The 14,304-nt window shown below is 41.9% G+C and overlaps 1 protein-coding gene across 2 annotated transcripts in view; it reads right to left on the bottom strand.

Moving 5' to 3' along the window:
- Positions 1–14,304, bottom strand: part of LOC126248147 (WD repeat, SAM and U-box domain-containing protein 1-like) — a 195,236-nt gene that overhangs the window by 16,192 nt on the left and 164,740 nt on the right. For both annotated transcript variants that reach the window (XM_049948883.1, XM_049948882.1), the window contains exons 15-16: positions 7,705–7,814; positions 860–1,007 (exon numbers count right to left, since the gene is read on the bottom strand). In XM_049948883.1, coding sequence (XP_049804840.1) covers positions 860–1,007; positions 7,705–7,814 — 258 coding nt within the window. The remainder of the gene's footprint in view (positions 1–859; positions 1,008–7,704; positions 7,815–14,304) is intronic.

The following is a 14,304-nucleotide window of genomic DNA, read 5'->3' as shown; positions in this document are numbered from 1 at the left end:
CAGATCAGGTGTATCGGGATGTCATTTTGCACCAGTATGTCTGCCTTCTCAGGGGTGCACTGGGTCCCACTTTCCTCCTGATGGATGATAACACACGGCCCCACCAAGCTGCCATCATGGAGGAGTACCTTGAAACAGAAGATATCAGGTGAATGGAGTGGCCTGCCTGTCCTCCAGACCTAAACCCCATCGAGCATGTCTGGGATGCTCTCGGTCGACGTATCGGTGCACATCTTCAAATCTCCACGACACCTGAGGAGCTCCAACAGGCACTGGTGCAAGAATGCGAGGCTATACCCCAGCAGCTGCTCAACCACCTGATCCAGAGTATCCCAACCCATTGTGCGGCCTGTGTGTGTGCATGGTGTTCATATCCCATATTGATGTCAGGGTACATATGCAAGAAACAGTGGCGTGTAGTAGCACGTGTGTTTCGGGACGGTTTTGTCAACTTATCACCAATACCGTGGACTTACAGATCTGTGTCGTGTGTGTTCCCTATGTGCCTAAGCTATTAGCGCCAGTTTTATGTAGTGCCACGTTGTGTGGCACTGCATTCTGCAATTATCCTTCATTTATGAGCATGAGTGTATATATCAGTAATGAGTCATTACCATCTATAAAAATTAAAAAAAAGTCTTAATACAATTTTCCAAACAAGTTTCATTTTTATTTATTTATTTCTTACTATCAATTTACTGTGCTACAGTTATTCACTTTACTATGAACATGTGAATCTAAAAGTTACATTCCTCTAAAAATGTAATATGGCAGGATTAACTTTCCTAAAAGAAACTAGACTACTTCACTTATTCCACTCATATGTATACATTATTACAATGGAAATCTAAACACTAACTTATCTCAAGAAGGTCCAAAATTTCTTCAGATGGTAGTGTCACAAGCTGTTGACCTGTCAGACAATTTGCAGCCACTTGTTCTACGACATCCACAAACCTCAATTCACGTAGCCATTCCTGTACATCTTCAACACCCCAGTTCAGCAGCTGAACAAAGAGATAATTAATGATCAAAAATAACATTAAATGAAAGACTCAAATGTATCAAATGCTATTGTATTGCTGTCACTGTTTATAGTTAAAAAAAATATTTGTAATATACTTTCACATACAGAAACAAAAATTGTGTACAGTATGAGGGAGTTTAAAAATAGGACAAAACGTGTGTGATCAAAACCTGTCCTGAAATGAATGTGTTAAAAGGCAGATGTCTACACAATTTAAATTCAAGAAATTGTCATATATCCAAGGATCAATAAAGATACGCATTCACTCCTATATAGGAGGGCAAGGTGAAAATTTGTCAGCCTGGTAATGAAAGACTATGTTTTTAATTCACTTACATTTTATGTACTCTCCTTTTAACTCTATGCATTTCATCCAGCTTCTTCTAACATGTACACTCACAATCCCTAAAGTGCAATACTGGAAAGTCTGAAGATACATAACATTTTTATTGGACCCAAACATATTTCAGGGGGTGGGTCGGTGGCGGATTTTCCACAAGTCATTCTTAACAATGTGGTGCAGCTGTCCACTGAAGTGTCACTTCTTTGGCATTTTTAATCAGTCCTGAGGCTGCAAATGCATGCAGTCCATTCCAGTGGACACTCCCTACTGGTGCTGTGCCCTGTGTATATTTGCAACAGCAGGACTGATTGAGAAGTCAAAGAAGTGATCATTAACAGCCATACACTACATCGGATATATGCACGACAGGGTTAACGTTTATATGCTCCTCCAATGGAAGTTCCCCCCCACCAGAGCCCAGGCCTCTTCTGACATATATTTTTTCATCCACTTGGTCAAGGAGGCTTGTGCAGTATCTACCTGTTAGTGTTGTGCCACTTTCAATGTAACTATTGTAACTCACAACATAAAAAAACACACCAGACAGCAGCTCCAGAACAAGTATATTTAACAATCTCACATGACAATAGTTCACAAATGATATAATGTATGGTACGGCCACATGGCAACACAGGCACAGTACAGTACAGTACCATAGTAAATAGTACAATGAGCAAGAGCAGACTGAGGCCAATCGCCGGGTGGCAACTGCATACATAGACAGCATGTTGCAAGTGCACAGCTGCTGTGCACGGTCGCTCGGTCAGGGTGGCCATGTTTCACACTGTTGGACACAGAGTGATTATCGTGTCATACGTGCTAGTCATGTGATGATGGCTGATGTTGGATATGCCGGCTGGTGCCCTATGTGTAGGTGGTAGCCCAGTGGGTTACCACATCTCTTCCACGAGGAAATGGCAAGCTGCACCTCGGCAAGTTGCTCCTGCCCAGCCGGGCACTCAGGCAGTGCTCCAAAGCAGGCTGATGTCACTGGAAGCATCAGATGGTCCCTTTAGTTTTATTGGCCCCCAGTCGATACAGCTGTGAGCATATGGCCAGATGATCCCTGGCCTGTGGTTCATTCATGGCCTAACAGAGGGAGATGAGGGTGTGGCCACGACTGGTGAAAAGGGCTGAGAACCAATGACAGGAACAGCTCGAGAGCATGAGGGGAGATAGCAGAGGGTCCAGCAGAAATGAAATGAAAGGGGGTGTCGCTGCCACGTGTGTCCGCCAGAGGGCCTGGGGGTGGCAGTGGCCAGTCCCCTGCTCCAGTCAGAGCTGACTTAGATGGCATGTCAATGTGTGGTCCCCCACAGTCAAAAAATGGCTCTGAGCACTATGGCACTTAACATCTATGGTCATCAGTCCCCTAGAACTTAGGACTACTTAAGCCTAACTAACCTAAGGACGAGAAAACCCCCACAGTCAGAGTGAACATGTAGCAGCCCCGCTGCTGCCGAATGGCAGCTGGAATCCAATTTTCCTGGCATCCAAAGTCCTGTGCCCACATGCGGGTGCCCAGCTGGAAGTATGGAGACAGCACCACACATGGCCTCACAGGCAATGGCAACATAAGATGGAGGGTGCATGTAGGGCTGATGGCCAGAGAGGAATTGTACTGGACTCTTCTCCCCAATCAGTGTCAACCTGTGGGAACTGGAAAAAGCATTAACGCATCATCTGCGGGCAGGTCGGTCACTTATTACTTCATCTGTGTTATGTTCACATGAGTCTTTCGGCCGCAGCACTTGATTCAGGGTGGGAAGGCAGACACAGCAGGTGCTGAATGCCATTTCTGTGGCAGAACTCAGCGAAAACCTGGGAGAGAAACTGTGGTCCACTGACAAACACCAGTGTGCGAGGAAGTCGTTCAACAGTAAAATACTGCTGTGAGCTGCAACCGTAGACCACATAAGGAAAGTTGGAAAATGCATCAAGGGCAATCAGCAGGTAGTATCCAGGAAAAGGCCCACAAAGTTGACATGAACCCCCTCCCACAGGGTGAGAACGTTTGGTGGGGAGCCGCTTGTTGTTGTTTACACTGATGACAGTTGTGGACAAGATGTTCGAGCTACCAAGCTATGTCCAACCAATACACACGGTACTGGGCAAGCAGTATAGTCCATGAGACGCACCAGTAACCTTGGTGCAATAGCCATAAGATTGTCAGGTGCAGAGGTTCTGGAGGGATTACCTTGGTAGACCGTAGATCATTGGTTGATCATTTATCTGCGGATAGTAGAATAACTACATACACCAGGATTAGCCAGTGGAGGAGATGGAACTAATGCCACAATGGGCTGGAGTCCAAACTGGGAATGTGGTCTGGCTATTGCTTTTTTATGCACCCCCATATCTGTTGTAAGATGGTGTACTTGGCCATGACTGCAGCCACATGGATCCCCATAATGTGAAAAATGGCCTCTGCCTGTCAAGCGCCTTCATCCAGCTGGAAGCACAAACTCTCATCTTGGATGGACTCTGGATTGGGGCCCATTGGAGACAGGACATGGTGTCCATGTTGGTGTATTGAGTGGTACTGTGCAAGTAAATTTTGTAATTGCACATGCTGAGAGAGAGTGCCCAGTACTGGAGACAGTAGGCATTTTTCCCAAGGACAGGTGCTCTTTTAAATTTGTGGGGCGAGGAAGTGCAATGGTGGCTGATTACCTTTGTGAGAGATGTGTACTAGGTTATTCATCAATGAGTGAAGAAAAAACAGGAGATTTTTTGAGATTGCATTTGAGACCTGCAGTCTAGAAGGGTTGGAACAGTAGTCACAAGCATTCTTCCATTGTGGGCTCCATCGCCACAATGTTGTCTTGATAATTTATGCAGCCTGGAACACACCCTGCAGCAGTTGCTCGAGAAACCTTTCAAAGATTGCTGGGGACTGACCACCCAGAAAACTAAGCATCTGAAATGATATAATCTAATGATTCAAATGGCTCTGAGCACTATGGGACTTAACATCCGAGGTCATCAGTCCCCTAGAACTTAGAACTACTTAAACCTAACTAACCTAATGACATCACACACATCCATGCCTGAGGCAGGATTCGAACCTGCGACTGAAGCGGTCACACAGTTCCAGACTGAAGCGCCTAGAACCGCTCAGCCACACCGGCCAGCTGATATAATCAGTGCAGCATGTTTACTACCAGTACTTTCTGTGATTCCTCATCCAGATGTAGTTGTGAGCAAGCTTTGAAGAAACTGACCTTAAAAAAAAACTGGCCTCCCGAAAGTGCAGAGAAAAGCTTGTCTCATTTTGGAATGGAATAATTATCAATCTTTGACTGGGAATTGACCGTAAGCTTAAAGTCTCCACCCAGGCGCAGATTTCCTGGCGGTTTCTTCACAATAATACAAGGTTTGTTGCCCACTCACTTGCTGAGACGAGTTCAATGACATTCAAGGCTGTCAATCTAGCAAGCTCATTGTTGACAGTATACCACAGTGCAAGAGCACAGAGGAAGTGAGGGGGCCATAAAGTTCTTTGCTTCTTACAGACCCCCACAAAAAATATGCCAAGGTACTCCTTACTGAGAGCTTCCAATTCCCAAAATGGTACTTGTTCTGAGACCACATGGACAAAGTTATGAGTGACAGATCCGAAAAGTAGAAAAAGTATAAAGGGCAGATTCTCTGTATCCAGGCTGTGTACCACCAGGAAGGTGAGATGTCTTATGACATTTTTGTATGTTGCCGTGATTGTGAGTTCTCCTTTGAGTGAAATGTGTTTGTTATACGCCACCAAGCAGTGACCTGTAGATGGAAGGGGTGGTTCTCCCATCTGGAGCAAGTCTGAGAGTTTAACAGATTCACTGGTGTCAACCTGTAGCTGAACTTGTATATTGCACAAAGTGAGCATGATGCTCAATTCCTTAGGTGGAACTGCTGTGGTGTGAGACTCCACAAAAGCACATTAATGTTGATTAAGTCCTGTTGAGGGTAGTGTTTTTTGTCCAGAGCATGGCAGGCAGACTTGAGATGTCCTTTCTTCTGGCACATCTCGCACTTTGCCAACTTGTCAGGGAAATCTTCTGTGACATGTATTAAAAAAAAGACCCGACACCACAGAAATGACCAACAGTTAGGGGGCCGAGACTTCTTTCCTTGTTTGTGAGATGTAGCTGGAATGTGGTTGTCTTTGTGCTCTACTGTTGCCGCATTTGCTGTGACAGCAAAGTTGGATCCCTCTCCCGGGTCTGATGCAAAGGCTGCCACCTCATCCCATAATTCTAATTGACAGCCCGCAGCCTGGGAAACTTTGAAGGATTGGGCCCATTTTAACATGTGCTCCAAAGTAGTGTCCACAAATTGTCGAGCTTTCTGGGGTTCCTCCTTATCAGAGCTGCCAGAATGGTTAAGTCCCTAATCATCACCTCTGCATATGATTCCTTATTTACCGGAATCACAGAATGACATTTTCAACTGAGTCCCTGCACAGTATAACTGGTCTGGCTGTTTATGACACTGATAAGCTTCCACACGGGACGCAAAGACATGGCAGTGTCAGTGAAAGTAGGTACATAATGGAGCACCCATTTCGTCAAAGGTCAGGTGTGCCGGATCTATGAGAGCGGCCAGTTTGCGCAAAAGCTGATATGTGCTGGGTGAGATACATGACAGGATAAGTGATTTTACCATAGCTGGATCTGTTACCCGAGATGCAGCTAAGCACTGCTGGAACCTCTTCTTGTATACTTTCCACTCTTCTACCATCTCGTCGTAAGGCAGAAAAGGTGGCAGATTTGTAGCCAACAGCTGGGACATTCTGTCTCTAACTGCCACTGCAGAAACTATGGTGACATGTCATGTGCATCACACCCGGTAAGGTAGATTCTTGTGCTGAGTCTATAGTTACATAATGGACATGAAAAATTCCCACGATCATCATTGTTACCCATAAAAAAAAAAGGAGACAGCACTTCCAGAACAAGTATGTTTAATGATTTCACAGAACAATAGTACTCAATGGATGCAATGTATGGCATAGCCACGTGGTAAGAAAGTTACAGTAGAGTTCTAGCTGGTGTAGTAAACAGTACAATAAGCGAGAATAGACTGAGGGCAATAGTCAGGCAATGATTGCATACATAGATGGCATGTTGCAGGTGGAGCTGGGAGGCATCTACACACCCATTTTGTGCAGTTGCTCAGCAATTTTGTCTCCCATTTGCGGCCACTCTTTGTATTAGTGGACATGGAGTGACTGTCACGTCTTATGTTCCAGTCATACGACGACATCCAATGTTGGATGGTGGCTGAAGTCTAGGTGGTAGACCTGTGGGTTACCATGGTAATCAATATGAATAATGCCATTAGCATCCCAGGAAACACTAGCAATTATCTTTAGAGCAGATGAAATCAATTTCACCTATTCTTGTGGAGGTCTACAGCTTCCACTGCCCACTCTGATTGCTGCAGTCGTGGATCAATGTCCCATCCATACATTCCAACTGCTACACAAAATAAGGTGGACTTCTTTTAAACAGTCTGTAACACTGACTTTTCATGTTTACTTTTGGTCAGCATTCAAAAAATCTAACACTGATCTTGTGTAAAGATTTATCATTGATAATACAGCATGTTTGTACTGTTTCTTTTAATACACTTATAGTGTAAGCTGTTTCATCTTTAATTACTGTTCATTCAATACCATACTGTGCACTTCCACAATGGTTTCATCTATGCTTGCAATCTTAGAGTGTTCTTCATGTCGATTATCTTAAAGAAATGTACAGTCACATTTGAATTCAGCTACCTTTTTCTTCATTGTCAAAAATGAAGTAAAAGACTTCTCATAAGCTTTCACCAATTTTTGATGACATTTCAATCCAAAGCAAATAAGTTTGTGATGGCTCTTAATTTCAGTTCATCTACTCAATGAAACTACTTTAAAAGGTCTTATACACCAAACTATGCTACAGACTAAATTGAAACATGATTAATGGTGTGACATGTACTAACATAACAAAATTTCAGCAGTATGAAACTCATCTAGGATGAGAACTTTTCACCTTGTTCTTGAATAAGGCATGGCTGTAATTTTTGCCATAATTAGACTTACTAGCACATTACTTTTTACTTCTGCAACCAGAATGACCATCACTGTCAGTACATGTTTCTGAAACTGTTGTTCTTCCTCTGCAAGCAACCACAATTCCAGTCAAGATTATTACTCCGGCTACTACTACTATTAGATATTAACCAAGCACATGTTACTGCGTGTGGTAAAGCAGTATTTTTCAAACATATTGATTAATATGACATTAGTACTTATGGCAGCAATATACCTAATGTATGTTTATATAATGTAACATACCTTCTTCTTCTGTTTGCAAATCCTTTCTGTTATAAATGATTCAGTAACATGAGACTGCATTACCAAGCCCTGAGGCAACTGCCAAACAATAAGTCTCCGGTCAAGGGAACCTAAAACATTACATCAGCTCATATTCCACGATGTACACTTTAAGCAATATAGATGTATAACAGAACTACATCATATCTACACAATACACAACTAGCACTTTTAATTATTTACGGCTCTTTAAATAGCCTACAACTCCCAAACCACTTGACTTTTTCCTCACTGGATCGTACAAAATATTTTCTTAAATGAATTACACTTAATTGTACATATTATTTTATTTACTGGTAAGACATATTGTCCTTAATTTATTCATGCACATTCATCATAGACTCTTTTGCTTGGTACATATGCTGTGGGATTTGAAAATGGAATTATCAACACACATATGCACAAAAGGTGATACAGTTCATTTTGTTTACATACAAATCATTAAAATACATACACAAGCGAAACAAAGACCTACTCTCATAAGCAGTAGACATAACTGCTTAATTCAGTGAAATAAACTACTGGAAAATTTTAAAAAAATGAATATACCAATAAATACACAACAGAGAAAAACCATATTTACATATGACACTGATAGAGAGCAGTAATTAATTAATTAATTAATTAATGCTACCAGGCAAGATTAGGGCCTTCAGGTGTCCTTTGAGACTGTGTCACACCACTACAACTGCATAGTTGAACAACAATGACAACAACAACAACTACAACAACAACTACTACTACTACTACTACTACTACTACTACTACATGTTGATTAACAGTTTCAACACCAGCAGAAGACTGCAAGTCTCAATGGAGGAGAAGGTGGATGCTCAAAGTGTTCTGTTTTCCAGGTTATAGGTGGCTTAAGATGTCTGTTCCACATGTTACGGGCAGCCTTACCAGACATGTTAATGAGTATAAAATTCAAACTCATTAAAACTTAGAGGGGTAATAAAAGAAGATTCAGAAAGAAAGATGCAGCCTGGGCATTACCAGGGCACCTCAGGAGCTGCTGCTGCAGTTGCAAAATACAAGTTATCCCTGGTGAAAAGGATTGCAGAAAGCCTCCCATCAGGTCATTCAAATCAGATATTGTTACACAAGAACAGCATCTAACATCTCCTGTTCACACTCAGTCATGATCTCTAGGCATTTTGGCTGGATCACATTCAACATCGACCCTGATGCCCCCCATCAAGGCTGGCAAACCATGAGTGTATACATGAAATGGGCCAATGATCTGAATGGATTTATTTTGCAATGGTGCTACCAAATCAAGCTAAATGTGCAATTTAGCAAGCAGTATCTTTCTCAAAGTCACACAACAGAATGTTGCAGATTAGTAAGGTGCTATTGTACTAAGGAACTCAATATGAATATCAACACTGCTGGATCTGAGAAGATGCTGCTTTAAACAGTCAAATTACCAATTACATATAGGAGGGAGTTATATCTCTGAATACAATACAAGATCATCATGCAAACAATCAATGACTTAAAAAACATCACAAACTTTCCAATTTTAATGGCACCAGATGATGAAAAACTGAAAATCACAGTACAGACATTATAACAGCAGTCATGAAATTTAGAGGACTTTGGAGCACTTGGGGATCATGGCTCCCCATAAAAAAAAAAAAAAACAGCTCCAGGAAGCTCATAGAGAATATTCATATTTTGATCAGCACCATTCTGCCAAATTACCTGTCCCTATATGCACATAGCTTTAATGACAATCATACAGCAACAGTGAGATTGGTAGGTGGGATGATAGTGCTAACACATGAACAGCATATTCATTCAGACTATACACCATCATACAAAAGTAGCCTCGTTAATAACACAGAACATCTGAGAAAGGATGCAGGGTAAGTATATTAGTTTACCAATGGAAATAACAGCGAAAGGGTAATGAAACACATCACCAGAATACAGGAGAATACAAAATCAAACATGTAATCTATAATCAAAAATGGTTCAAATGGCTCTGAGCACTATGGGACTCAACTGCTGTGGTCATCAGTCCCCTAGAACTACTTAAACCTAACTAACCTAAGGACATCACACACATCCATGCCCGAGGCAGGATTCGAACCTGCGACCGTAGCAGAATCTATAATCCAAACAATCAACGAGCTCTAACAAATAGACACATTGAAACAAAAATTTCATGTCAAGAGAAAGCCGGCACGGTAGCTCAGCATGTTCGGTCAGAGAGCTGCTCACCCTCTGTAATATAAAAACTGTGCAAAGGGATCAATGATCAACTTGAATGGATGTCTTGTGACGTCCGTCCGAACCAAACACAACAAGCAATACTGGAAAAAAAAAAGAGCAAGAGACTGAAGCAATATACAGAATCCCAAGATAGGAAGCAACAGGACAACTTTTTCAGTGCCGCCCTAAACAGTATTATCAACTTACTAACTAAATCAACCAACAAGTGGCATGAACTCCTAGACTAACACAAAATCAAATACTCTTGTCACCTTTTCCAACGAGCTGAACTAATGTAAAGTTCTTGGGTTTCCAGCTGGGTGAGTTCATGGAAATCGCAGGAAATTTCAATTAATGTCACTCTCATCATTATCTGAGAAAGTGTTGAAATGGTATCTAGGTCACCTTTGTTTGGACAATGCCACACAGCAGCTCCCTCCCTCCTAGTGCCACAGGCTGAGTGGGTATGGATGGTAAGAGCCACACTCAAACCTCAGTATGGTCTCTTAAAACCCACTGGCTCTGTACAACATTCTGATACATCTGACATCACACATATGGGTTTCTTCCAAGCAGTTCTCAACAACTGCCAGTTTTTCTTTCTGACCAATGTGAATTTACATAGCAAGCTCCAAACATCACTGCAGAACTCAAAATTGTGTGCGCTCGATGTTCAACAGCCCACACTCACACTGAATGCAGCAGACACCAGACGTGCACAGTCCTACTGGATCCTTGGAACTAAGAATATATGTCTCAATCTTCTGTGGTCACAAGACTGTTTTAAAATTTTTCTTTTTCAAAATACTTGGGAACTTGGCTGTTGGTGGTCTCTAATATTTCAAAAAAGTCAGTTGCATGTTCTCTTGTTAATTTATTTCAGTTGTGCATGTTGCTCACATGGCTCTCTTAATTTGTGTATTGCAGTAGCCATTCCTTCAGGAGACCTCTCTCTTGAGGTGCGGACTTCCCTGGTCACTTTTGGCCTGTGGCCAAGATTTCACAAAACTGTACTGCACTGGAATGGGTAGCAGCAGTGGAAGCATACAAATACAGATCCATGAATACACAGTACCCTAACATGTCATCTTTCTTTTCTGTAGGTAGATAGCAAGATGGGAGACAGCTATGGTTCTCCCTTTTCATGATGAAGTTAGAGCTCTCTTGGATGGATGTTGGATGGATGATACTGATGTGCTTAAATTTATCTCAGCCCCCCCCCAGACATGTGACCACACAATGAAGTTATCATCTATGATGGCATGCTGAAAAGTAGTGCCTCTGAATTTTTTAGGTGAAAACTAAAACACATTTTATTAATATTCTACATCTTTATTCTTCATGTCATTTCTCAACATTGTTACCCTGGTGATGAACATATTTCTCACAACAAGAGACCAGTTTGTTAATACCGTCACTGTAGAATGTTCGACTTTGTCAAAAGTGTCACAACCTCGCCTCTTTTTCCACCACTTCATCACTATCAAAATGATTTCCTTGAAGGTGTTCTTTAAGTTTTGGGAACAGATGAGAATCGGACAGGGCAGTGAACTCTAGGTGTATGATTGTTGAAGATGTTTAAGTGCTCGTATATGGTCTGGCATTGTCATGCTGAAGCGGAGAGTGCTCCTTGTGTGGAAAAACTCTTCAAAATCAAAACTTGATTACACCATGTTCTTTCTCATCCACCAACATAGTTACGTTACACACTGGCACATTACACACTACAATTTGGAGTTCTATAGTGGCAGATGGCTGTACATTTGTCAACATGAAAAATAAAGATGCAGAAAATTAATAATATTTGTTTCATTTAAAAAAACTTTGAGAGTTTTCACATACAAAATTTGGAAGTATTACTTTTCAGCACACCTTTGTAGATATCTGTATATGTTTCTAGAATGAAATTTTCACTCTACAGCGGAGTGTGCGCTGATATGAAACTTCCTGGCAGATTAAAACTGTGTGCCGGATCGAGACTCGAACTTGGGAGCATTGCCTTTCGCGGGCAAGTGCTCTACCAACTGAGCTACCCAAGCATGACTCACGCCCCGTCCTCACAGCTTTAATTCCATCAGTACCTTGTCTCCTACCTTCCAAACTTCACAGAAGCTCTCCTGCAAACCTTGCAGAACTAGCACTCCTGGAAGAAAGGATATTGCAGAGACATGGCTTAGCCACAGCCTGGGGGACGTTTCTAGAATGAAATTTTCACTCTACAGCAGTGTGTGCACTGATATGAAACTTCCTGGCAGATTAAAACTGTGTGCTGGACCGAGACTCGAACTCAGGACCTTTGCCTTTCGCGGGCAAGTGCTCTACCACCTGAGCTAGCCAAGCACGACTCACACCCTGTCCTCACAGCTTTAATTCCTTCAGTACCTCGTCTCCTACCTTCCAAACTTGCCCACGAAAGGCTAAGGTCCCGAGTTCGAGTCTCGGTCTAGCACACAGTTTTAATCTGCCAGGAAGTTTCATCTGTATATGTGTTCGGCTTTCAGACCTGTGTTCTCAATGACAATTTCCTCAATATGCTGCACGCAGGGATGAGCTATTGCTGGCGACAGGGGATCCCCTATTGTCACACTGTTCACATGCCCAAAATAAAACCTACCACACGGAAAGTAAGTAATGGTGAGAGTGCATTTGGAATGTAACTAGATATCTTGTGCCGTTAATGTCAGTGATTCTTTTCAAGCCATTCTGGTACATGACATTACACCAAAGCTCTCCAGTATACCCTCCTTGTCAAATTAGATGATTTCATAAATGCACATAGGTTCTTCATATAGGCACAAAGTGGCCCCCATTAATGTTTTCAGTAATTCATCAATACACACAATGGAAAACTGATGGTCTTTACTTTACACCAACTTAAAAAACCACACCAAAACAAGATACTATCAAAAGAGACCATTAATAATATGTCTGTGGAAGCCTGAAAATTATCACAATGTTAAAATTGCTAAAAATTAATGTCAAAGCTGCAAAATTTGGAATGCATCATACCCTTTGAGGGGATAAAGATACTACAGGACTATCAGCAGATAAAGACAATGTGACAGTTCTATTTTGTGCCTCTGAGTATTCGTAGAAAATTTCCATGTTGCTGCAGGACCCAGCACACATGGTACTCACAGAAGATGTGCTGCTGGACATGAAGAAGACCATTGCTCTTCTGAAGAACCCAGACCTGTCACTCAAAAGGATAACATAACAACCACCTCAGGTACCAGCAAACCTTCACTTGCATGGGCTTCTGTAAGAGTCTGGTAGCAAATGCTGTCATCTCATTGGCATATGGACTGCCTAAATATCTGGAAGAATTACAGAAACCTTCAGTGGCGCATGATGTGCATCACTTACTTACTTTCTTTGTGGTGGGAGTTATTGCAAGTAAGTGGACATCATGGCTATGGGATCTGCAATGGCACTGTGAACAGCCAATCTCTACACATAGCAGTCTGAGGAAATTGTAATTGAGATTGCATGCTTCAAACTTGAGCATCTCTCTATATATGTAGATGAAATCTTTGTTGTGTCTACACATGGTAGGGATCACTGGATGAACTTCCTGGACACGTCAACGCTATCCATTAGGACATAATATTCATCATGGAGGTAGAGGAAGTTCTTTGATATTTGTGTGTGGAAGAAGCAAGACAGTATATTCGGTCACTTTATATACTTTAAACCAAAGCACACATACAGATCTACATCTGCATGCTTGCAGTTGCTGCCACCCATTCAAAAACAGTACCACTTTGAGAAATCTTGTCCACAAAACGCAGGCTATAATTGACCAGGAAAGCTTTTGCATCAAACAACACCAACTGAGGGAGGATTGGTTACAGTGATCCACAAATTAAGAAGGCAACATGAACAACATGCAGAATCAAAATAACTCACGATGAGAGCAAGAAACTGGCACTTTTGAAATATATCAAACCACTGACAACCATGTTCACAAGTATTCTGAGGAAACACAATGTTAAAACAGTTTTTACACCACCACAGTACATTAGAGATCTAGTTGGCTTTGTCAAGGTTCTAGCAATGCTTTTCATATCTGATGCCTATTGCATTCAATCTGAGTATGGACAGAGCTACCTTGGGCAGCCACAATGCTTAGCCCTTCAGTGCTGCTTGTAGCATGCCAGATCCACGAAATGGACCTGGCCAACTAGCTAGTTGGCTGTGTAAGCTACAACCTCACAGTACTTTGGATTGGCAACTGCTAAGGATACAATATAGGCTCTTCTGTAAATTTTAAAAATTCTTATAGGCAGTAAAAGTGAAGATGTCAGTTGGCAGTAATCACCATAGTATAAGTTACACCTT

This window comes from Schistocerca nitens, chromosome 3, assembly GCF_023898315.1.
Source record: "Schistocerca nitens isolate TAMUIC-IGC-003100 chromosome 3, iqSchNite1.1, whole genome shotgun sequence".
NCBI classification, from domain to species: Eukaryota; Metazoa; Arthropoda; class Insecta; order Orthoptera; family Acrididae; genus Schistocerca; species Schistocerca nitens.
The sequence above is the reverse complement of the archived record's forward strand: the minus strand, read 5'-3'. Positions and strand labels throughout refer to the sequence as shown.